Source organism: Anolis sagrei, chromosome X (genome assembly GCF_037176765.1).
Source record: "Anolis sagrei isolate rAnoSag1 chromosome X, rAnoSag1.mat, whole genome shotgun sequence".
NCBI classification, from domain to species: Eukaryota; Metazoa; Chordata; class Lepidosauria; order Squamata; family Dactyloidae; genus Anolis; species Anolis sagrei.
Window position 1 is genome coordinate 86,329,928 of NC_090034.1, and position 25,678 is coordinate 86,355,605.

Genomic DNA, 25,678 nt, shown 5'->3' on the forward strand with positions numbered 1-25,678 from the left:
ACATACCTAAAGAGAAAGTATGTAATTATCTGGGGAAGCAGAAAATACAGAGAATATCTGATGAAGAACGGGAAGCACTGAACACCAAAGTCACAGAAGATGAAGTAAGAACAACAATCGCAAGCCTACCAACGAATAAATCTCCGGGTCCGGACGGGCTAACAGAAAGATACTACAAAGCTTTTAGTGAAACGATAACTCCGCACCTCACAAAAGTAATAAACAAGGCCCTAGAAGATAGAATAATACCGGAGACATGGAGAGCAGCATACATAACCTTAATACCCAAAGAGGGCCAGGACAATACAAAGGTAAAGAACTTTCGACCAATTTCCCTGCTCAACGTCGATTATAAGATCTTCTCGGGAGTCCTGGCAGCAAGACTTAAAAAGATACTGACTACAAGAATAAACGAAGATCAAACTGGCTTTTTGCCAGGTCGTCAAATTAGTAACAACACCAGAACGATACTCAACACAATAGAGTATTATAACAAACACATCCAAAAAGAAGTAGGAATTCTGTTCTTGGACTCGGAGAAAGCATTTGACAGGGTTAACTGGGGATACATAATAGAATTACTAAAAGAAATGGACATGGGCCTTAATTTTATAAACGCAATTAGGGCAATATACTCCCAGCAATCTGCCAAAATAATTGTCAATGGCCAACTCTCAGAATCAATCAAAATAAACAGAGGTACCAGACAGGGATGCCCGATCTCCCCGCTGATCTACATCATGACCTTAGAAACAATGCTGAATAGCATCAGAAACAACAAGGAAATCGTAGGCTTAAAACTGAAATCGCACACATATAAAGTGGTGGCCTTCGCGGACGACGTGGCATGTATTATGGAAGATCCCCGGAGACAATGGGAGAAATGGTGGGCAGAATTTCAAAACTTTGGTGAAGTAGCAGGCCTAAAAGTGAATAAAGACAAGACCAAATTCTTGGTGAAGAATATGACGAAAGAAGAGAAGGAAGAATTGAAAAAGATAACGGGGGTGGAAATCGCGTCCAAGGTCAAATATCTAGGAATACAACTGACAACCAGCAATGCCCAACTAATAAAGAATAATTACGACCTCAAATGGAAACAACTGAAAGAGAAAATGAAACAATGGCTGAGATTAGACTTATCCCTGCTCGGCAAGATTGCGGTGGCAAAAATGAACGTCCTCGCGGAGGTGTTGTACCTCTTCCGTATGATCCCGGTCATCAGAGGAAGAAATGTAATATCAATCTGGCAAAAAGACCTTAACAGATTCGTATGGCAGAATAAAAGACCAAGAATAAGACTCAAAAATATGACAGATGACCCCAGAAGAGGGGGGCTAGGACTGCCTGATCTCCAGCTATATTATGACGCGGCGGCGCTATCGTGGACCAGAGAATGGGCGACACTTAGAAATGACAAACTGCTGACCCTGGAAGGGGAAGGCCTAAGCAGAGGGTGGCACAGTTATCTTTGGAAGGATAAAGTGTCAACGGAAAGAAATTTCAACAACCACCCCGTGAGAGCATCCTTACTTAAGGTATGGAAGAAGTATAAGAACAGATGGTACTCCAAAACACCAGTGTGGATTGCACCGAACGAAGCGGACCAAAGGAGGGAAACATCAAAAGGAAATTGGTTAACATACAAGCAAATGCTTAAGAAGACCAACCTGGGGATGGAGCTTAAGACATTAGAGGAAATACAACTATTAGAACCCAACTTCTCGTGGTTCCAGTACTGGCAAATTAAGGAAAACTACAAAGAAGATAAGAGGAGAGGCTTTGAAATAAAGGAAAACACGTGGGACAAGGTCCTAAAAACGGAAAAAAAAGCGATCAAACGGCTATACCAGCAGCTGCTAGCCTGGAGTACGGAGGAAGAGCAAGTAAAGGAAGTGATGACGAAATGGGCCAGACTAATTGGGAGAACAATCACAATGCACGAGTGGGAAACAATGTGGAGGAGAAAGTTGAAATACATATACGCCACGGAAATCAAAGAGAACTGGACAAAAATGTTCTATATGTGGTACCAAACCCCGGATAGAATTGCAAAGTATAGTAAAGGTAAGATTGAGGACAACTGCTGGAGGTGCCAAGGAAAAAAGGGAACATTCAAACACATGTGGTGGGAGTGCAGGAGTGTGAAACGATTCTGGAAAGAAGTACACCAAAAAATAAAGGAGATACTACAAATAGACTTCGAATTCAGACCAGAATGTTTCCTCCTGGGGCTGAATGAAACAAACATGAATAAAAATGATGAAAAGATCTTATTTTACCTCTGCACTGCTGCAAGAATAAGTGTAGCTCGAGTTTGGAAGAACAAGGAAACAGCATCCATCTACACATGGCTGAGTAAAGCCATGGACATAATGAACATGGATCAACTAACACAACACCTAAAGAAGAACACACCAACACACGAAAGCACCGATTGGAGCAAATTTATTACATATCTGGATAATAACATGATACATTAATTAAAAAAAGAAATATAAAACAAAATAGAAGAAACATGAGTGAGACGATAACATAGCTAAGAAATTGACAAAGATAATAACCGACCGTATCATCTTAGAAAATGAAGTATCTCTTAATTAGGATCCCAAAGAAATAAGTAAATGCCAGCCCGAGTGCCCCTGGAAGCTTGACAAGGATGATTGTGATGTTTTCTGTTGTTATGTCTTTGTTGTGCTGTACGTGCCGTTTGTGTCTTAGGCTCTTTTCTACGGGGAGGGGGGAGGGAAGGGAGGGGAGTGAGAGTAGCGGGGGGGGGGGATAGGGGTTTGTAGTACAGGATACCACCTAATTGTGTGAGCTGCTTGTATGTATATGTGTGATCTTATCTTTTATATTGACAAACTTAATAAAAATCATTAAAAAAAAAAAAAAGAAATGGAGATGAGCACCACACCCCAGAGTTGGACACGACTGGGCTTCATGTCAGGGGGAAACCTTTACCTTTACCTTTTTACCCCCTGACAAGTAAGGGGGGAGTAAGCAGTAACAAGTGAGGAAAAAGCTGGAATCTATGGATTAGCCTTCTAGAGCATGTTGTTCTTCATCAATCTGTTGATGAAGCAGGATTGGGCAATCTGACTGGATGTCCAGAGGTGGAAGGAAGTCCCATTTTGCAAGGGGCAGCTGGGATTCTGCCTCCGCCTGATTTGGGAAGGAAAGAGCCATTCCTGTATTCCCACCTTTGCTCCCCGCAGCTGACTTGCCCCGCTTTACTTCAGTGGAGATTGTCAGAAATATTAAAAAATAACTAGGTATTTTTAACTACGTAAATGTGCGTCAAGCACTGAAAGGATTAAATGGATGCAATGACTCAGCAAAAGCTGCAGCTCAATATAAGCAGGTGTGCCTCTAGCTTAGTAGCTCTCAGTCTGTGAGACATCTCTGTGGGAGAAGGGTCCCAGTGTTAGTAGGCCTCAGTGTTAGTTCACCTAAGTGGGAGGAAGGCTTCACTATTAGTAGACCTTGGTGTGAGTAGACCTGGTGTGTGTGATGCTTCAGTGTGTGAAGGCTGCTGTATGTTATGTAAAAAGCTTGTTTGTGAAGCTCCTATGTAACTTCAGTGTGAGAAGAGGCTCTGTGAGAGCAAAGCTGTTTATCTACATGAGAAAGAAGCCCAGTGTGGAAGCAAAGAAGGAAGTGTATAGAAATTTATTTGTGTTATGGAAACCTTGTTCTTGTACATAGTGCAACCATATTGTTCTGCTAGAAAGAAAAGCCTCCTATGGAAGAGATAACATTGGTCTGTGTGTTTTTGTTCTTTGCTCTGTGTGTTTTTTAGAGGATGAGGAGGTAACACATGGCACATACAATACACGGGAGGGAGGGCCAGCCCCCAAAAAGGAATACAACATATTGCTGATCTTCCCTCGCCCATGAGCAAAAGGTAACGGTGAAGCTTTTTCTCAAAGGGGCATTTCAGCTCCTCCCACAAATTGCCTAACTGTATCATTTAAAAGCTGAGCATGACGAATACCATCACATGACAGAATTCACGATTTTGCCCATCTCTATCTAGATCAGGGGTCCTCAAACTAAGGCCCGTGGGCCGCATGTGGCCCTCCAAGGTCATTTACCTGACCCCTGCCTTAAACTTTAGACTTAGGTTTGCCCTGTCTGAAATTAATTAAAGGCACACAACAATAATCCTAATTAACTTGACTATTTCATCATTCAAAACTAGGCCCACACTTCCCATTGAAAGATGGGTAAGTTTATGCTGGTGAAAATTATTCTTCATTTAAAATATTGTTTTGTCTTCTTTTTTCCTTTTTTTGCATTACAGATATGTGCAGTGTCTATAGGAATCAGATCATTTTTTTTCCAAACCATAGTTCACTCCCCAAAAGTCTGAGTAACCGTGAACAGATCCCCCACTTAAAAAGTTTGAGGACCTCTGATCTAGATATTGTGCAAAAAAAGTCACTTGCCAACCATCCAGACAGTTTCCAAAAAGATAACCTTTTGCAATACTTTTTTAACCCCATGATCTCTCTTACACTTGAAGCCTACATCATGTGATGAACACAGTAGATTGCCATTTCTTACGTGGGTGGCTCAGTATTTAAAGAATGTGATAAAGTGGTTGGACTGTTTTTCTATTGTGTTGCCTTGAGACTCCATGATTTGGGGTGTGAAAGAAACAAATCTGTTCTGCCTGGATCCACAACACCTGCCTCTCCGCCAAGACAGAAGCTGCCCTTGTCTTTGCCGGGCTTTTCCCAAAATGCAGTGCTCTGGTTGCTCCCTTCCTCTCTCTTGATTTTCTGGGTCCAAAGGGCAGACAACCTGGAAAAGATGCTGGATGTAGAGCAGGGCCACTCCACCTTTTTGCAGACTGGCAACTGGGCTGATCGAAAGGGCTGGCACAGCATCACCTCCTTCTTTCTCTTTGGCATCTCCAGTCCGCCATGGTTAGCATGTTTCCTTTATGAAGCAAAACATTTGAAGTGATTAAAGTTTAATTACAACCTAGGTGGGCTTCCATGAGATCTTCCTTCTCTACCATTGGGCCTCCAAAAAGAGGGCACATGCTGCCTCTTCCTGGGATGGAGGGAAGGACAGGAAGGACTATCCATGCAGCTGCAGCCAAGGACAGCACAGAACTTGGGAGACACTGATTTCCCAGGAGAGGTTGTGGCCCAGGAAGTTGTGGCCTCAGTCTCCCCCATTTGCAAAGAACTGGGCCAGGCAGGGAGCCATGGATTACAATCCTTAGCCATCCCAGGGCCAGTAAGAGAGGCAGTGGTTCCCAAGACCACTCAACTCAAGCACTGACTATCTACAAAGACCTCCACATTCACTCAACGAAACCCATTCCACTCTCAAGCAGCCCTTATAGGAGTGTTTCTCAACCTGGGGGATCACGAGAGGGTTTCAGAGGGGTCACCAAAGGCTATCAGAAGACACATATATCTGATGGTCTTGGGAACCCCTTTGGCAGAGAAGGCTGAAGATCTCTCTGCTTGTCCTTCTCTTCCTTTTTGGAAACAGACAGAGAATCCTCCCACCAAAAGCTTTCCTCCTTCTGCGATTGTAGGTGAACTACAAATTCAAGCAAGTACAACTCCCAAATGTCAAGGTCTATTTTCCCCAAACTCCACCAGTGTTCACATTTGGGCATATTGAGTAATTGTGCCAAATTTGGTCCAGACACATCATTGTTCAAGTCCACAGTGCTCTCTGGATATAGGTGAACTACAACTCTAAAATTCAAGGTCAATGCCCACCAAACCCTTCCAGTATTTTCTGTTGGTCATGGGAGTTCTGTGTGCCAATATTGATTCAATTCTATCATTGATGGAGTTCAGTAGGTGAACTATAAATCCCAGCAGCTACAATTCCCAAATGACAAAATCAAACCCCACCAGTATTCAAATATGGGCATATCGGATATTGGTGCCAAATCCTGCATTATCAGATATTTACATGACAATTCATAACAGTAGCGAAATTACAGCTATGAAATAGCAACAAAAATAATTTTATGGTTGGGGGTCACCACAACATGAGGAACTTTATTAAGGGGTTGTGGGTTAGGAAGGTTGAGAACCATTGCCTTACAGTCTATAGGCTCCTCCTAGTGGTTACTAGGAGTCTCATTTCTTGCCATTCCAATCCCCTAGCCTGGTCCCAGTCTCAGAAGAGCATCTTACTCCATCTTATACACAACATCCCTTCTGGTATTTTAGAACGACTATCACATCGCCCCACAGCCGCCTTCTTCATTGATCTCCTGTTCATGTTTTCCCCTGAACTGCTCCATGAACCCCAGAAAAGGACAGAGATTTGAGGGCAAAGTGCATCCCATTTTGTGTCCTGGAGGAAGAAGAGGCTCAGTGTGTCTGAAACACAACCAGAGCGCATTCATTCATCAGAGGAAGGCCCCTTGCAGCACCATGTGCAGATCAAGGACACGCCAGCCCGACAGACAGCAGCTGTACAAAACCATTTCCGTCTTTATTGTGTAGATGCAGCAAATGAACAATGACGTTGAAAGGTGAGAATGCAATTCAAGGCCAAAGATGAGGGAAGAGACCTCGCAGCTGGACTCTTACCAGAAAGACCAGCTTCCCTCTGCCGCTGATCCCTGGCACCAACCTCCTCCTCTTCCTCCTTCAGACAGAGGTACGGCTTCTATGCTCAGAGGCCACAAAAACCAGGTGGAGATTTCCCCAGACTGGTTGGTTATTAATGCAAAGAGCAATAATAATAGTAATAATCCAGCCACTCCGTTTGGAATGCTCTTTGCCCTCCAGCGCAAAGAAGAACCAGCTTCTGGTCCTTGCCTGCACCAAGTAGAGACTTTCCACCTGCAGGGATGTCGGAGGGAGCTCTTGGCACCAGGAGATCTTCCTCCCTCAGGCAGCTTCTTTCAAAAAGAAAGAGACCTTCAGCAAGGCATCTGTGGAGGATGGAAAGCAGAAGAGTGTACCCCAGTTGCGCTGCACAGCACCCATGGTTCCCCTGGCCAATGCCCATCCCAAGGAAGCCCTGCTACTTAAGGCAAGTCCAGGAGGGATGCTCTTGGTGGCCACGATAGCAAGGAAGTCAGGCTAGCTCAGGTCACAGGAGAAGGGCCTTAATCTCAGCTCTGCCTCCAACATTCCTCAGCCTCCCACAAAAATACTGCTTGTGTGTCGGCCCACCCGCCACCTCCACTTACCCTCCACTGTGCCTTGTTGCTGCTGGCTGTGCTGCACAACCTGCTCCCAGGCCTTAGGAAGGGCTTGCATCCCAGTCAGGTTCTCGTACCTGACCTGCAGGAGGAGCAGCTTGGCCTCCAGGTATCTTCTGGTCATTAAGAATAAACAACGGACTGTATACATCCACTGCCTAATGACACCCTGAACATATTCCAGGCAGGGAGCAGCAGTGGTAAAACCAAGCAGTTCTTTTGTGGTTGGGATGGAGAATTGCTGCGCTGTCTCTTAAATGCATGATGTAGTGGCCGGAAAAGCTGTATTTGGGGGCCAGAACTGCTAAAAGTAGGGCAGGGAATGGGGAGTGGAGTTGCAGGGCCTGCATTTATCAAATCCAGCTATTTAGTTTACATAATAACTTCCCAGAACTAGCTTTGATTGTAATCCCAGTAAACAAAACAAAGGTTGCAATGTATTGAAAGCTAACACTTATAAAGAAAACACAGTTTAACCTGGATGTCTTTGGAAGTCTTGAGGATTTGTGGAATGATCTGGGCTGGTGATGGCAGAGAACATTGGGGATGCAGCAGCACACTGGCAAAGGATACATTTGGTGGTAGAGCCTCTCAATGTCCAGCAGCCACTCCACCATGTCAGCCAGTGAGGGGTAGAGTGGCCAGCGCTGGAAGGAGCTCTCCAGGCCCAGCTCAGCCTTTGGTCCCTCACAGAGCAGGAGGATGCCAGCCACCTGGACACCCATGGCATCCCTGGTCTTCTGCAGCTCAGGGCTGGAAGGAGGAGGAGGACAGTGTCACTTGCAGAGAGTAACAGAGACAAACTGATTGCCTTGGCCCCTCCCTCCCTTTCTGCTCGAGGGATCAGTGGCCACCCTGTAGCCCCATGTTGCTGCAAAGGCTTCAGGTCCAAAGGCAGAAGGTGAAAGGCCTTGGACCAGCATTTTCCAACAGCCACTTGTTGTTGAATTAGAGGGTGGGCTAGGCTTCCCTCTAATTCACCACTGCAGTCATTCATTGGGGACCCAGCCATGAAACGGGACCATAAAACAGCCTCCCTCCCCATTAAGGAGTGCGTTAGAAATAATTGAGGAGGTTCAGTGCTTGTTAAATGGCGCTATTGTGGATCACAACCAAACAACAAGCAACTATCAGTGGAAGCAGAGAACACTGAGGAAAATGTCCAACCTGTAGCCCCTGCAGCCTCACTTTTCGACCCCAAATGTTTTTAAAATGTGGGGTTCCTGAAGATTGGGGCTGAAACTGCTCTGAAATACACACAAATGTTTTATTAATCTTACACAGGAAGTTCCCAAGTTACAAACAAGAGAGGTTCTGTAGGTTTGTTGTTAAGTTGAATTCTTTTTCTAGGGCTTTTTCTATTTCTGCCCCTGCCTTGTGGAATTCCTTGCCGCCCTACATGAGAGCCATGCGTGACTTAGGGCCTTTTACTCTCGCACTTAAGACCTGGTTTTTTTACTAGAGCATTCGATCTCTGTTAATTTTTAATTTTTGTATGTATGCATTTTATCTTTTATAATTTAGCTGTAAATCGCCTAGAGCATTCTTGGATGGAGGGCGATTAATAAGTGATTAAATGATGATGATGATATGTAAGTTAGAACAGGAACATTTTCTAACTATATATATACACATACACACTTAGAATACACACATACACATGTATATATAAGCTTTGGATAGTACAGGGAAGGGTGAATGTGATGTTTGTTTTGATGTCTGTGCCCCTGTTCAGAAGATTTCACCACACTTTCTATCCCTGTGAGAACTGTATTTTGGAAAATTTGGCCGTGGAAACAAGGACTGGGGATAAAACTTTAGCCAAGACACCTTTTTCCCATGATTATAACTCTTCCAGGAGTGAACTTCCCTTCTGAGGGGCAGATTCCTATCACTTCCTCCATTGTCACCACACCATTCTCAACGAGAAGTCTGATGTAAGTCAAATGTTTGTAACTTGGGGACTGTCTGTATAAACAACTAGTCAATTTCCATGAAACCTTCAAACTGCATCTTATTAGGGATGCAGCTGGAAAAAACCCTCCCCTGCAGTGCCCACCACTACCACTACCACCACCACCACCATGGATGGACCTGCTTCTTGACAGGGGGTTGGACTGGGTGGCCCATGAGGTCTCTTCCAACTCTATGATAGAGGGCAAGTGATGCCCAATCCAAGCAACATGTCCCTCCCACACACACTCCTTACAGCATTTTCTGGTGGAGCTGTCCCAGCAAGGCCTCTGCAGCTGCTCGGTGCTTGGCCTGTAGTCGCCCCTGGAGTCCGGGGAAAGAGTGCAAGGGGCTCTGGTCCAGGTCTGCCACTTGCAGGGCCTGCGCCTGCTCCGCCAGACTGCCCAGGGAAGCCAGGAGCGGGGCCACAGCCGCCAGGGCCCCCTCCCAGGCCCTATGCTGCTCCCGGACCCCTCGGAAGGCCTTCCGCAGGGCAGAGCGCAGGGCCTCGCAGGGCATTCTGGGGAAGGAAAGGGAATGAAGATGACAGAGGAATGAACTGTGACTTTTAAAACATATGTGTTTACTTTTGTTTTAACGTTTGCCTCGTACCTTTGAATACATGTATGTTTTAATATAGGGTCTGCGGTGGCGCAACGGGTTAAACTACTAAGCTGCAGAACTTGCTGATCAGACAGACCTTGTAGAGTTTACTGATGAAGAAGAATATGCCCACTATTTCAACCTGCATGATTGTTATCTCAAGTACATTAACCTGAAGGCCTTGGAGGTGGGCTAGATGCCTACAGTTCCCTGGATATGGGCAGGGAGCAGGGCATTGTTTGGCTTTTATTCCTTTCTTTCTGGGCCCTACACTATCCCTCACCTTGAACTAACAGTCTAGTGCTTTAGAGAAAGACAAAGAAGTCCTACCTTGTCAACAACAACAACAATAACTGTAATAGTACCCCCCTGGTGGTGCTGGGGTTTAAACAGCTGTGCTGCTGAACTTGCAAACCAAAAGGTTGGTTGTTCGAACCTGGAGAGTGGGGTAAGCTCCCGCTGTTAGCCCCAGTTTCTGCCAAACTAGCTGTTCGAAAACATGCAAACATAAGCAGATCAGTAAGTACCACTTCAGCAGGAAGGTAACGGCACTCCATGCCGTCATGCTGGCCACATGACCTAGGAGATGTCTACAGACAACGCCAGCTCTTCGGCTTAGAAATGAAGATAAGCACCATGCTCCAGAGTTGGACTCGACTAGATTTAATGTCAAGGGGAAACCTTTACCTTTTATGTTTTAATATATGCTTTTGTAGCTGCATTTTAACTATGTTTCAATATGGGATTTGATAGATCTGCCTGTGTTGTGCCCCGCCTTGGATTAAAAGGAGAGACAGATAATACAGTAGAGTCTTGCTTATCCAACATAAATGGGCTGGCAAAACGTTGGATAAGCGAAAATGTTGGATAATAAGGAGGGATTAAGGAAAAGTCTATTAAATGTCAAATTACATTATGATTTTACAAATGATGCACCAAAACATCATGTTTTACAACAAATCAACAGAAAAAGCAGTTCAATACAGAGTAACATTATGCAGTAATTACTGTATTTACAAATTTAGTACCCAAACAGACAAGGGTTCTTTTTTTCTCCCACCCTGGACATTATTCCGGGCGGGAGGCAGACTGCGTTGGATAATACAGAATGTTGGATAAGCGAAGACTGGATAAGCGAGACTCTACTGTAAACCAAATTAGGACACTATGTAACACAATTTTCAGTTTTTCAGTGACTATCTCATCATAAGAGTCTCAACCAATTTCAACCTATTTATTTATTTATTTGCTGTATTCGTATACCGCCCTTCTCAACCCTCAGGCAACTCAGGGAGGTTTACAGTGGCAACAATTCAATGCACAAAACACCATAAAACATTTAAAAACATTAACACATAATATAAAACTATAACAAGAGTATTAAAAACATAGATCATTTGCGTCTCCTAATAAAATCACTGTCCAATCTCGTCGTCCAGTCATTCTAATTCTTATGTCTTTTACCTTGCATTTTCAAATGCTTGCTCAAACAACCAAGTCTGGACACTTTTCCAAAATGTTAAGAGAGAGGGGGCCGATCTAATGTCCCAAGAAGGGCGTTCTATAGCCGAGGGGCCACCACTGAGAAGGCCCTGTCTCTCGTCCCCACCAAACGTGTTTGTGACGCAGGCGGGATGGAGAGCAGGGCCTCCCCGGACGATCTTAAAGTCCTGGCAGCCACAAAAATGATGTTTCTGGAGTAGAACTCCTTTGAAAATAATGATCGCATAATGAAACAGGAAATACCACTTTTGAAGCAGAAATAGACAATATTTCAATTTTTATTACATCTTTATTGGAAAAGTACAGCAGAGGCCCCTTCTACACTGCCATATAAAATCCAATTATTTGCTTTAAATTGGATTATAAGGCAGTGTAGACCAGGTATGGGTAAACTTGGGCCCTTGGTGTTTTGGACTCCAACTCCCACCATTCCTAACAGCCTCAGGCCCCTTTCCCCCCCAGCCACTTAAGGAAAGAACCTGAGGCTGTTAGGAATGGTGGGAGTTGAAGTCCAAAACACTTGAAGAGCTGAGGGGGGAAAGGAAGGGGCCTGAGGCTGTTGGGAATGGTGGGAGTTGGAGTCCAAAACACTTGAAGAGCTGAGAGGGGAAAGTAAGGGGCCTGAGGCTGTTGGGAATGGTGGGAGTTGGAGTCCAAAACACTTGAAGAGCTGAGGGGGGAAAGGAAGGGGCCTGAGGCTGTTGGGAATGGTGGGAGTTGGAGTCCAAAACACTTGAAGAGCTGAGAGGGGAAAGTAAGGGGCCTGAGGCTGTTGGGAATGGTGGGAGTTGGAGTCCAAAACACTTGAAGAGCTGAGAGGGGAAAGTAAGGGGCCTGAGGCTGTTGGGAATGGTGGGAGTTGGAGCCCAAAACACTTGAAGAGCTGAGGGGGGAAAGGAAGGAGCCTGAGGCTGTTGGGAATGGTGGGAGTTGGAGTCCAAAACACTTGAAGAGCTGAGAGGGGAAAGTAATGGGCCTGAGGCTGTTGGGAATGGTGGGAGTTGGAGTCCAAAACACTTGAAGAGCTGAGGGGGGAAAGGAAGGGGCCTGAGGCTGTTGGGAATGGTGGGAGTTGGAGTCCAAAACACTTGAAGAGCTGAGAGGAGAAAGTAAGGGGCCTGAGGCTGTTGGGAATGGTGGGAGTTGGAGTCCAAAACACTTGAAGAGCTGAGGGGGGAAACGAAGGGGCCTGAGGCTGTTGGGAATGGTGGGAGTTGGAGTCCAAAACATTTGAAGAACTGAGAGGGAAAAGTAAGGGGCCTGAGGCTGTTGGGAATGGTGGGAGTTGGAGTCCAAAACACTTGAAGAGCTGAGGGGGGAAAGGAAGGGGCCTGAGGCTGTTGGGAATGGTGGGAGTTGGAGTCCAAAACATTTGAAGAACTGAGAGGGAAAAGTAAGGGGCCTGAGGCTGTTGGGAATGGTGGGAGTTGGAGTCCAAAACACTTGAAGAGCTGAGGGGGGAAAGGAAGGGGCCTGAGGCTGTTGGGAATGGTGGGAGTTGGAGTCCAAAACATTTGAAGAACTGAGAGGGAAAAGTAAGGGGCCTGAGGCTGTTGGGAATGGTGGGAGTTGGAGTCCAAAACACCTGGAGGGCCCAAGTTTACCCATACCTGGGCTACATTGCCTTATAATCAATTTCAAAGCAAATAATGTGCCTAGATAGGCTCCCTTGACTAACTCACCTGCCTTCCGCCTTCTTCCCTTCCTCTAGCCGCCCCGGGGCCTGACGGGAAATGGAGTCCCACCGCCCTCCCGCCTCCTCCGATGGGCGTGGCTTGCCCTGGAGTGACGTCACAGGCATCTGCAGGCGGGGACTCCCTTCTCTCTGTGGCCAGGCTCATAAAGAATCCACATTGCTTGAACTTCAAAAGCTTGGATCCAACATTGTTCTTCCATTCAGGCAAAGGGCAGGAAAGCTGTATTCTCTTGTCTCTCCCTGCAGCTTCCTGAACCAGATTTGAACACCTTTGCAAAAAAATAAAAATCAGCCAATCCCATTTCATGGAGCATCCTAGGCTGCAAATGTGAGAAGACAAGTGGGAATGTCAGCGTTGTCCCATTTGTGGAAAGAGCCTTCAAGTCCAATGGAAAGGCAGGCCTGAGGAAGCCAGATAGTGCACTTCTAAGCATCCCCTGCCCTTACCTGGGCCAAGCTGGGCACCTGCAGAGTCCCACTGGGAAGACAGGTCAGGATTTGAAATGAAAATAAAGTATATTATACACATATAATATTGATAATATTATAATGTAATGCAACATAATACTAATAATAATGCAATATAATAATTATATATTTATATTACAAGTAATATTACTAATAATTTTACAGTATAGTGGTATAGTACAATATAGTAATATATAATACTGATATTGTGCTGTGCTAATATATTGTATACACATATAATATTGATAATATTATAATATAATATAATACTAATAATTAAATTTAATAATTACATATATATATATAACATGTAATATTACTAATGATATTACAATGTTGATCCAATTCCGAGCACAATTCAAAGTGCTGGTTTTGACCTACAAAACCCTATATGGTTCCGGCCCAGCGTATCTGTCCGAACGCCTCTCCTTCTACGTCCCGCCTCGGAGTTTAAGATCTTCTGGGGAGGTGCTGCTCTCGGCCCCACCTCTATCACAAGAGAAATTGGTGGGGATGAGGAGCAGGGCCTTCTCGGTGGTGGCCCCTCACCTGTGAAACTCACTCCCCGGAAAAATTAGGTCATTGACATCCCTCCTCGTCTTTAGAAGGAAATTAAAAACATGGATTTGGGACCAGGCCTTCGGGTTATCTGGCGGATAGATAAGGGGCAAGCAACAACTAGAATTGCTGGATTGGACAATGTGGAATTTGAATTTATGGACTATGAGCTGGTAAACGTTGAGCACTAGATTGTTTTTAGGGATTGTGATGTATAATGGATTGTTTTAATTGTTTTAATTACTGTTTATGTTTTATTTTTTACCTTGTTGTTGTGCCGGCATCGAATTGTGCCTTTTTGTAAGCCGCCCTGAGTCCCCCCTCGGGGGTTGAGAAGGGCGGGGTAGAAGTGCGAGAAATAAATAAATAAATGTAGTTGTATAGTACAATATGGAAATACATAATACTAATAATGTGCTATGCTAATAATATAATATATTATATGTACAAATAATGTGTAAGCCGCTCTGAGTCCCCTTCGGGGTGAGAAGGGTGGCATATAAATGTCGCAAATAAATAAATAAAATTAATATGTATTTTGAGTTGAAATTCACAAGCATGTGGACAATTTCAACAGAAAGGAGGAAACCATGAAAATAAACAAAGTCTGGCTACCAGTATTTAAAAAACTCTAAAATCAGGACAGTAAATGAAGAGCAACACTCAAAAAAACAGAGGAATTCCAGATAAGAATCAATCAGGGCCAGCTAACACCTCCCAACAAAGGATCCCCAGGCAGCAACCAGCCAGGCTTTGAAGCTGCAAGGCCATTCAATGCTAATCAAGGTGGCCAATGGCAATAAAATTCACACTTGCCTCAAGCAGACAAGAGTTCTTTCTCCCACCCTGGGCATTCCACAGATCTATAAATCTCGCTTGTCTAGTTTCCAACTGACATCATGACCTCTGAGGATGTCTGCCGTAGATGTGGGTGAAACGTTAGGAGAGAATGCATCTGGAACATGGCCATACAGCCTGGAAAGCTCACAGCAACCCTATGTCATCATACTCAGAAAGAAAGAGCTCAGGTGACGCAATGGGTTAAACCCTTGTACTGGCAGGACTGCTGACCAATAGGTCAGAGGTTCGAATCTGGGGAGAGCAGGTTGGGCTCCCTCTGTCAGCTCCAGCTCCCCATGCGGGACATGAGAGAAGCCTTCCACAAGGATGGTAAAGCATCAAACATTCGGACATCCCCTGGGCAATGACCTTGCAGACGGCCAATTCTCTCACACCAGAAGCGACTTGCAGTTTCTCTATTCACTCCTGACACACACACAAACACACACACACAAAACCCTCAGGAGCTAACTGCAGAGTCAGAATGACAAGTTTCCGAGGATGATGAAACCAGTGTGCAATGCCTAATGTCTGGTGCAACCACGGTGCACTGTTGGGACACCATGTATGATGCAATACAATATGTGATTGGCCAGATCTAGGATAACAGTGGGGCAGCTAGCATGATGACTGTGGATGAGTGTTTATGCTGGTGTTGCTGAATGTTACAAAGACGTTGGAAATAACCTTCAAGCCTCCACTAGTAATTTGTTTGTATAGGTTTCCATTTGCTTACTGTGTTGTATATGTATGTTTTGGTATGCAGCTTTCCCTTTACTCTGTTTCTTGAGGTTGTGGGACCACATGATCAGTTCTGAGACTGCTCAGACCTCAGACTCCATTACACTCTCAGACTGTTAAGACTACCTCTTACCTGCTTGACTTTGGACTGTTAAGAGACAACTCATGTTGTTGATTGTAAGAAAGATGCCCTGTGTTATCTGCACAGAGTAACTACTTCAAACCTATCTATAACTTGACAAGTTATGTACCTATATACTGAATACATGAAGGTTGTGAGTAAACCAAATGTTACTTTTAACAAAGTCCACTTTATTTTTGTCTCTTCAGAGAATGATATCGAAACAAGATGTTTTATGGGAGAGTAGATGTTTTTAGGCACTGAAAAAAATACTTCTGAAGAATGGCTATATTTTACGCATTGGCGTTGCTTCTGTTCCTAACAGATAAAAGAAAACCAGGTTATCAGCCTAACAACCAAAATGCTTTGCATAAGTACATGTGGTTATATCCCACACAAGAGAAGATTTTACTCAAATGATACATTTTTTTGTTCTTCTCTGGAAGATCATAATTTTACAAAAGGTTATTTTTAAAATGGTTGGAAAACCAGGGAGATTCTGGTTTTCCAAAATAAGAGAGATCTACGTGAGAGAACTGCTGTGAAGATTGCTGAGGGGAGAAAGTGAGAGGACTTGGTTTTATACAAAGCTTTGCATGTATGCATTGTTGGAAGATAAAAGACTTCTTGAATGTGGAAAGAAACTTCTGCCGTCCTTGCCTGTGATTTCTGTTCGAATCCGGTACTAACAGATCACTAGGATATTTAGAGAACTCCCATCACTCATAGATTGAGCTTAACACGCCAAACAAGACAGGCCTTTGGCAGCAAGGCCCAGGCAGAGGGCAAGAGCCTGGCACCAGTAACTCCTGGCCAGCCCTTCTTTTCTTTTCTTTTCTTTTCTTTTCTTTTCTTTTCTTTTCTTTCTTTCTTTCTGTCTGTCTCTCCCTCCTGGGGAGGGGGGGCTCAGGGACCCTAGTGCTCATCACCTAGAATCATGGAAGAAACCTCATGGACCATCCAGTCCAACTCCCTGCCAAGAAGCAGGAAAATTGCATTTAAAGCCCCCCTGACAGATGGCCATCCAGCCTGTTTCAAAGCCTCCAATGAAGGAGCCTCCATCACACTCCAGGGCAGAGTTCCACTGAACAGCTCTCTCCATTAGGAAGTTCTTCCTAATGTTCAGGTGGAGTCTCCTTTCCTGTAGTTTGAAGCCATTGTTCCATGTCCTAGTTTCCAGGGCAGCAGAAAACAAGCCTGGTCCCTCCTATGACTTCCCTTCACATGTTTATACATGCCCTTCATCATGTCTCCTCTCAGCCTTGTGTTCTGCAGGCTAAACAAGCTCAGCTCTTTAAGCCACTCCTCATAGGGCTTGTTTTCCAGACATCTCCCTTCAATTACAGTGTCCAGAATTTGACACAGTGTGATTCCAGGTGTGATCTGACCAAGGCAGAATAGTTGGGTAGCATGACTTCCCTGGATCTAGATAGTATACACCTATTTATGAAGGCCAAAATTCAATTGGGTTTCTTTGCCGCCGCATCACATTGTTAGCTCATGTTCACCTTCCTCCCCATGAGGACTCCAAGATCTTGTTTACATGTACTGCTGTAGAATCAGGCATCTCCCATTCTGTATCATGGCATTTCAGTTGTTCTGCCTAAGTGGATTATCTTGCATTTGTCCCTGCTGAACTTCATTTTGTTAGGTTGGGCCCATCTCTATTCTGTTAGATTGTTTTGAATTCTCAACCTTGTACACAACCCTCCCGCCTGTTACTTTCCTGGCCCCTTTCTCTTGCACAGGCCTCCTTCCACATACAGGTCTTCAACAGACACATTTGCAGCAATGTCCACCCTCCCCACCCCCTCTCTGTAAAAGGAAGGACGGAGCCAGCAGTAGCACACGCAGCAGTCTGCAGAAAGTTTCTGTTTACTGAGATTGGTCCCAATGCTGCCCCATGTCTTTGGGTTTCCACAGAGGCTTCACAAGTTCAAAGGCCATAGGATGCCCGTTAAGAGGGAAGCCCCACCATCGTGGAGCAGCTCCCCATTTACTCCAGGATTAATGCTACCCCAACGTTCTCAGACCCAGACGTCCCAGTGCTTCCTTGCAGGATCTGTCTGCCTTCCACACACAAGAGTCCAAGGAAGCAAAAAGCAGCTCCTTTGCAGTAAATGGTCAAGTGAGCCAGAGAGTGGGAGCCATTTGAGCAGGGAAGAGCAAGGCAGGAGAAGAGGGTCTTCTGCACCAAAGGAGGGAGGTTCTGTAGAGTTCTTCCTAAAACAGCAGCTGCTGAGAACAACACCACCAGCCCAAACCAGAGAGATTCAGAGAGATGATTTTAGGAGCCAGGCGGTTCCAGTGTCAGGCCGTACTTGACCACCAAGATCTCCAGAGTCTGTGAAAGTGCACTGCGGAAAAAGAGAAGAAGAGATGAAGTGGGGAAGAGAAGCCCCCTTGCCTTGCCTTGGTCTCAAGGCAGAGCACTTCCTCATCAGGTGGCGTGAAAGGCCTGCAAGGGGAGCCAAGCACTGTTGCTGCAGGCAGGTGAGGGGATTAACACAGCAGCCCCCCTGCCATCAGGGATACCAGCCCCACATACAGATGCTCTGGGGTCACCGAGTGCCCCCCTGCATTTTCTCGTCAAACCTACCATCCTGGCCGGATGACTTTGAATTTGCCCGGGATGGAGAGATCGACCACTGTGGAGCCCAGGCGGCTCTCTGGGCTGTGGGGGTCCCCGAGGGGGCCCCCATCCACCACCAGTGAGAGATGAGGCCACAGCTCCTGGAACTCCTTTGAAGAGAGAGGAAAGGGACCATAAGGAGAGATAGGGATAATATATTATTATTATCATTATTATTATTATTATTATTATTACTACTACTACTACTAGCCGTCCCTGCAACATGTTGCTGTGACCCAGTCTGTGTATATGTGCTTTGTGTGTGTATATATGTGTGTTTGCGTGTGTGTATATATATATACACACACACACACACACACACACACACACAGTTTTGCACATGCGTTGTAATTTTTTTTTTGGCTTTTTAAGTCTCTCCTGCTGTTTTTTAGTGTTTTATGAGTGATGGTCACTCGTTGGCCTGATACGTGTGTATTGTGTCCAAATTTGGTGTCAATTCGTCCAGTGGTTTTTGAGTTATGTTAATCCCACAAACGAACATTACATTTTTATTTATATAGATGTAACACGGTTTTTGTTCCTGGGTTATATATATCATTTCTTAATTGGTCCTATCATAAAAACATGGAAAATATTTATTAAACTTTGGTTTTGCAGGAGGGACATCCTGCAGCACATTTTGCAATTGTTTTTAATGACTACCTCAGAGACATTCAACCAATTCAACATAGTAAGTGACAACCACAAAACAAATTTTCTGGAGTAGACTACTTTCAAAGTAAGGGCCATACAATTAAATAGAAAGTACCACTTTCTAACTGTTCGGGAAAACTACCCTAAAAATGAAAAATGAAACAAGATACAAAAGTTGAGCATTAAGCTCATTAGTGAGCAGAGTGTGAAGTGCCGTGTGCTGTGGCTGTAAAGAATTCAGAGCTTAGGAGGCAAACATGCAGATTTCAATCTTTAAAAAATCACAAAAGGGTTATTTACAATAATAAGAACTAACTACATTTCTTCATAGATAAAAACTGGGTCTGAGCTACTCTAACACCCATCTCTTCTAAGTGAGGGAAAAACACCAATCACGACCTCTCTCCTGACACAAAAGCAGAGAGAGATCTCAAAGCACACAACACATACTCTCCATACCAAAGTGAAAGAAGGCAGAAGTCAGATTCAAAAAGGCTTGCAGTAGAAAAATATCAATTTTAAACAACCAATCAGAATGTGAGCAGAAACAGAGAGAAGAGAAGAAATACATTTCCAACTGAAGAACAGGAGACATGAGGGGAGGGAAACCCTCAGACTATTCTAAACTAACTAAACCGTTCCTCATTGAGGACATGAGACTTGGGCTGTGTGGCGTTGAATTCTAACACTAAGTAGGAACAGAAAATGTTTCAAATTTTGTTACATAGTGATTTTGTTAAGAGCTCAGTACCCAAAGTGAACAAGGATCCTGGCCAGGAGCACGTGGATAGGCAAAGTCAAGGAAGGTCTCCCCCTATCTGTATCCTGGCCTCCTGAAAGTTACACCCGCCTCCTCCCCCCCCCCCCCATTCTCTGCCCACAATGTGCGGGGCTCCTGCGCTGCCCACCGTGACATCCAAGGTGCTGCCCCTATGGCTGGGGTTGGCGCTGGTCAAGGCCAGGGGGGCCGCACAGATCCTGGCCAGTTCCCGGGCAAACCAGTGGTTGGGGATGCGAACACCCACCAGCTGTGGAAAAGGAGAGGAAGGAACATCACTTTAGTGGAAGGCAATACACATCCTGCCTTTCCATTCCCCATCTCAAAATCACAAACTCCACCACAAATTAGCCAAATGAAAGAAGGACAGGGAGAAGGAAGGCAAAGGAGTTTTCTTCTTAAACAGAAAAATAATAATAACCTGACGTAAAGACTTTCCGTATAGTTTCCATGCTGTATGGCTGTGTTCCATGGCCATACACCTTGGAAACCACACAACACCCCAGTGATTCCAGCCGTGAAAGCCTTTGACAATGCACTTTCTGTATATATTTCAAATTTAAATATTAATGTCAAAAACATCGAATTGCTGCCGACTGTGAACCACCTTGAGCCTTAAGTCGCCTCTGACTGAGAAAGGCAGTATACAAATGCAGTAAGTAAATAAATAATAAATAAACATGACATGACTTTACATAGGATTTGTGCTACATTAGAACAGTCAAATCAAGTATCACTTAAGCAAAATAAAAAACAATAACCTTTATTTGTATACCACTTTATCTCCCAGAGGGGACTCAGGGCAGTTTCCAACATATTAAAGCATTGCAGTTACCAACATAAGATCATACAAAAATAATCATCAAAATAAACATAGTACTTTGTAACAATCATACATATTAAAAACTTACAAACCAGTTCGGTACTAATTACATTGAACAGCTCAGATTCCAATGGTCAAGATTCCAAGGTGGGGCCCCATGACTACAAAAGGGTTGGCCTAGTATGAGGTGGACTAGGGCCCGGGGAGAGGATAAGTGCAAGCATGGCCTATCTGATGGTCAGGGCAGGACCTGGAGCTATTTATTTCCAACGCTGCATAAGCACAAGAGGACTGGGCCAATGAGGAGATATAGGGCCAGGGAAATAGGTAAAGTGCATAACAAGGCCCTAACTAAAGGTCAGGGTGGTGCTTGTGGCTCATTTCCAGGGCTAGTAGCAAGAGCTGGGAAAGTGTGTAGGGTACAGAGCGAGGACCTAACATCAAATATTAGATATCAAAAAAACAAAAACAAAAAAAGGTATAAACACTAAACTATTTTGGTGCTCTGTTACTTCCACACATCCAGTGAAATGGTTTGAAATTGATATTTTTAAAAATTAGGACTAAGTACATTCGACTTGACTTGGAATGCAGGAAGCTCGTTCTGGAAGCGTATTGAAGAACTGGCCCAAGAATCCAGAAGGGCCTTGACTCTCAATGTGACCCTCCATCCTACCAAGTCTGAGGCGTGCAGGGTTGCGAAGGCTGGCTTGGCAGGGAGAGGAGAGCTAGATTGTGGCTCTAATGCAGGTAAGGGCAAACGCTGGCCCTCCAGGGGTTTTAGACTTCAACTCCCACAATTCCTAACAGGCTGTTAGGAATTGTGGGATTTGAAGTCCAAAACCTCTGGAGGGCCAAAGTTTGCTCATGCCTGCTTTAATGGGTCTGGGGTGCCTTTCAATTTAGTCGGCCCCACAGAACCTGGGCCTTTGTTTCCCTGGGAGCCCCTTTGTGTGTCCAGAAAGTGCCTGCTCTAGCCCTCAGTGCTGTTTGGATCCTCGGTCGGAGGCAGGTGGACCCACCGGGGTAAAGGGGTTGAGGTCCGGGTTGAGGGCTTCCGAGCGCTCCAGGACCAGCGTCACAGGGCCCGGGAGAAGGTCCTGCAGCAGCCCCTCCGGAACATGGACCTTGCAGAACCTGCGGAGATATAAGAGAGACTCCTGGCATGAGGAGGGCTCTGACCAAACACGACCCTGCCCAGGGGGACATGCCTTTTGGATGGAAAGCAGGGAGGTCTGAGTTGAGCCCCCGGAGCCCCCCCCCCCCCAGAAGAGGGGCAGGGCGTGAAAGGGCCACGAGGAAGGGGCGGGGCCTTCCTCATTCTCAGGCTCCGCCCCTCCCTTCCCCTCTCCTGGAGTGGGGGCTGTGATGAAACACAAGGCTTGTTGTAACTTTTTCGGGCTATATGACCTACTTTCGTGACCGCATTTCCTTCTACAAACCTACACAATCCCTTCGATCTTCTGGAGAGGCCCTTCTCTCACTCCCACCCTTGTTGCAAGTGTGACTTGCGGGGCCCAGGGAGAGAGTCTTCTCTGTGGTGGCCCCTCGGCTCTGGAACTCCTGGCAGTCTTCCAGGAGAGCCTAAAAACCTAGCTGTTCCGATGTGCCTTCAATGAATGAACAACAATCCCTTACCTTGATCAAACCCTGCATAAAATGTCCTTCAATGCATTTTATCTCACCCTTTAGTGAAATTAAACCCCATTGTTTGTCCCACCTGAAGCTCCCTCCAGACACACTACGCTACTTATCTCACCTAGGGTTTTAAAAAAAAATTAGTCCTTGTAATTGGCCCTGTCTAACTTGTTCAATTATTGTGATTTTATATTGTATCTTGCATTTATTTTGTATTGCTCTCTTATTATTTTTATTATATTTTTATTTGATCTATAATTGTATGTTTGTACATGTTAGCCGTCCCGAGTTCCCTTGGGGAGATGGTGGTGGAGTATATGTAAGTTGTTGTTGTTATTTTATTGACAAAAAAGCACAGTATGTCACAGCAAACGAGATCTATATGCTGGATTTCGTATCACAAAATCACAAGTCGAACACTTCCCAAGCTTCTAGGACTGTGTGATGTATTTTCGAATGATGCGCACAGATCCAAGTAAGGTGGCCTTTTGAAGTTGACAGATTGTGATTTTGTTGATGTTTATTGTTTCCAAATGCTGGCTGAGATGTTTTGGCACGGCACCCAGTGCGCCAATGACCACTGGGACCACATGTGCTGGTTTATACCAGATCCTTTGCAGTTCGATTTTGAGGTCTTAATACCAGCTGAGTTTTTCCTGTTGTTTTTCCTCAATGAGACTATCATCTGGTATGGCGACATCAGCATTATTATTATTATTATTATTATTATTATTATGTTCCAGAAGCATTCTCTCCTGACATTTTGCTTGCATCTATGGCAGGCATCCTCAGAGATTGTACATACAACACAATAACCCACTTGTACAGTGAAGGAAAAATAAAACAGTTCAGCCAATAATGTGACTTGTGAAACTTATTATACAGTTCCAAATCATAGCATTCATAAAACAATATTATATGCGTTTGGTACAGTTGAGTTGAACTTAAATCTGTAGTCCACAACTGGTTTCGGCCTCACTCCAGGCCTTCCTCTGGTGGACAAAAATTATATATGCTACAAATAAATTAACAGAAAATCATGTACATAAACACATATAAAGATACATATAAGAATACTAACTGAATTATGAACTTGATACTTATCATATACATCAATGTTTGTTGTAAGTACATCCATTCAGCATCATATATTTCAACATGTTTAAAGATACTCACAAGATTATCAACTTGGTACTTGTTCCCCTTAGAAATTTAGGTTTTTATGTTTAGTGGGATCTAAATCAAAGGAACAAAATGTGGCTGTAAACATTTAAAAGTTACATATACAGAAAATAAATATTGTATCTAATTATAAATATATTTCACAAAATAGATGTACTCACAAGATACTCTGCTCTTGTTTTCAATTTAACTGCGAGTATGGGAAACGTTTGCACCTTTTAGATCCCACTTTAGATTTAAGTTCAACTCGACGCAGCGTTGATACTTTTTGTTTTTTTAATGCTATGATTATAATATTGTTTATTAGTTATAATCATATTATATTATGATTATAATATTGTTGTCTTTTATGCTATGTTGTTTTTTATATTATGATTATAATATTGTTTTATGAATGCTATGATTTGGAACTGTATAATAAGTTTCACAAGTCACATTATTGGCTGAACTGTTTTATATTTTTTTTCTGTGTACAAGTGGGCTATTGTGTTGTATATATTAACTCAGGAACCCATTCATATTGTATGCTCAGAGGTTGTGTCGGGCCTCACAACCTCTGAGGATGCCTGGCATAGATGCAAGTGAAATGTCAGGAGAGAATGCTTCTGGAACATGGTCATACAGCCCGGAAAACTCACAGCAACCCAGTGATTCCGGCCATGAAGGCCTTCGAGAATAGATTGAAACACAAAGCCCTTCTCCAGATGACTTTCAGGTGGAAAGAAGCAGGGTGGCCTGGGCTGCCCCCCCCCCCCCCCCCAGGCTCTGCCCCTTCCGCTCACCTCCGCAGGAGGCCCAGGTCCGGGAGGCAGATGGCGAGGGGCTTGCCGGGGTCGCGGCCCTTGAGGCGGTAGAGGGCCTCCAGCGCCCGGGAGTCCTCAGCCAGGCAGGCCACGCCGTAGACCGTGTCCGTGGGCAGCGCCACCAGGCCGCCACCGCGCAGGGCAGACGCCGCCAAACAGGCCGCAGACGAGGAGGCCTCCTCCTCGGCCCCGACCACGCCTGGGGAGGAGAACGAGAGGGTAGGAACCCCTTTCAAGGCCTGCCCTTCCCTCCTTCCCCTCCCCCGCCACCCACTCACCGTCTTCCCCCCGCGGAGAGAGGCGGGCCACGCGCCCCATCTCCTCGAGACCTGTCACCCGCAGCATCTTCATCGCCGCCGCCATCCGGCACCACATGAGGTGGCCGCTTCCGTCTCGGGTGGCGTCACTTCCGCCCACTCCGGGTATACACGGAAGTGCGGCCGTGCCAGCGGTTGACGTCACTTCCGCCAAGTGGGGCCAGCCCTGGAAGTGTGGGCTTAGTGGGGGCGGGGCCAGAGAGAGCGCGAGAGCGGGCCTCGACTTCCTCTGCTTGGTTTCGGTCCCTTTTGGGGAGCCAAGAAAGGAAGACCGGGCCCTGGGCTCAGCTGGGGAGGCTTTTGCCTTCCTCTGGGGCTTATTTATTTACCACAGGGGTCCTCAAACTTTTTAAACAGAGGGCCAGGTCACAGTCCCTCAAACTGTTGGAGGGCCAGATTATAATTTGAAAAAAAGAATGAATTCCTTATGCCCCATGAGATGCAGAGCCAACCTTCAGAAATGGGGCTACAAAGTGGAATCCTCGACATGCGAGTGTGGAGAAGAGCAAACCACAGACCACCTGCTGCAATTCAACCTGAGCCCAGCCACATGCACAATGGAGGACCTCCTTGCAGCAACACCAGAAGCACTCCCAAGTGGCCAGATACTGGTCAAAGGACATTTAATCAACTACCAAACTCACAAATTTTGTATTTTGTCTGTTTGTTTGCTTTGTTCTGTTAGAAATGTAATATAATCGACTGGTTGCACTGACATGATAAATAAATGGTTCAAAAAACACTTTAAAACAATACAAAAATTAAAATGATGAACAACTTTAACCATTATGAACTTATTAGTATTTTAATGGGCTCTTCCAGGTGTGGGCCTATTTTTGGCAGACGATAAAGGATTGTTGTTGTGTGCTTTCAAGTCTGAAATGCCTTAGGTTGATCCTGAGTGAGGGCCAGGTAAATGACCTTGGAGGGCCGTATCCGTCCCCCGGGCCTTAGTTTGAGGACCCCTGATATATTGTGTCAGTATCAACCAGGCAATTGTATTACATTTTAAACAAATTTTTAACAAACAGACAAAACAGTTTGCAGGCTTGCTATTCTATTAAATGCCCTTTGACCAGTATCTGGATACTTGGAGTGCCTCTGGTGTTGTTGCAAGAAGGTCCTCCATTGTGCATGTGGCAGGGCTCAGGTTGCATTGCAGCAGGTGGT

At 44.9% G+C, this 25,678-nt stretch overlaps 2 protein-coding genes across 4 annotated transcripts; both read right to left on the reverse strand.

Moving 5' to 3' along the window:
- Positions 1 to 3,654: 3,654 nt before the first annotated feature.
- On the reverse strand, positions 3,655 to 13,355 carry AIRIM (AFG2 interacting ribosome maturation factor). Of its 3 annotated transcripts, XR_010908725.1 has the most exons (6): positions 12,940 to 13,350; positions 9,408 to 9,671; positions 7,772 to 7,951; positions 7,187 to 7,311; positions 6,579 to 6,925; positions 3,655 to 4,947 (listed from the first exon to the last, which is right to left on the reverse strand). XR_010908725.1 is itself a non-coding variant. In XM_060784012.2 (5 exons), exons 1-5 carry the CDS (start codon positions 13,056 to 13,058, stop codon positions 4,895 to 4,897), a joined length of 741 nt encoding a protein of 246 aa, XP_060639995.2. In that variant the 5' UTR covers positions 13,059 to 13,355; the 3' UTR covers positions 3,655 to 4,894. The 3 variants fall into 3 exon arrangements, 2 of the variants coding, with proteins under 2 accessions (XP_060639995.2, XP_060639996.2); XM_060784012.2 differs by lacking the exon at positions 6,579 to 6,925 and having other exon boundaries at positions 12,940 to 13,355; XM_060784013.2 differs by lacking the exon at positions 3,655 to 4,947 and having other exon boundaries at positions 6,460 to 6,925.
- Positions 13,356 to 17,540: 4,185 nt separating this feature from the next.
- YRDC (yrdC N6-threonylcarbamoyltransferase domain containing) lies at positions 17,541 to 24,690 on the reverse strand. The gene is made up of 6 exons (XM_060784011.2): positions 24,470 to 24,690; positions 24,171 to 24,390; positions 21,591 to 21,705; positions 19,876 to 19,995; positions 18,281 to 18,423; positions 17,541 to 18,038 (listed from the first exon to the last, which is right to left on the reverse strand). Exons 1-6 carry the CDS (start codon positions 24,564 to 24,566, stop codon positions 17,969 to 17,971), a joined length of 765 nt encoding a protein of 254 aa, XP_060639994.2. The 5' UTR covers positions 24,567 to 24,690; the 3' UTR covers positions 17,541 to 17,968.
- Positions 24,691 to 25,678: the final 988 nt, after the last annotated feature.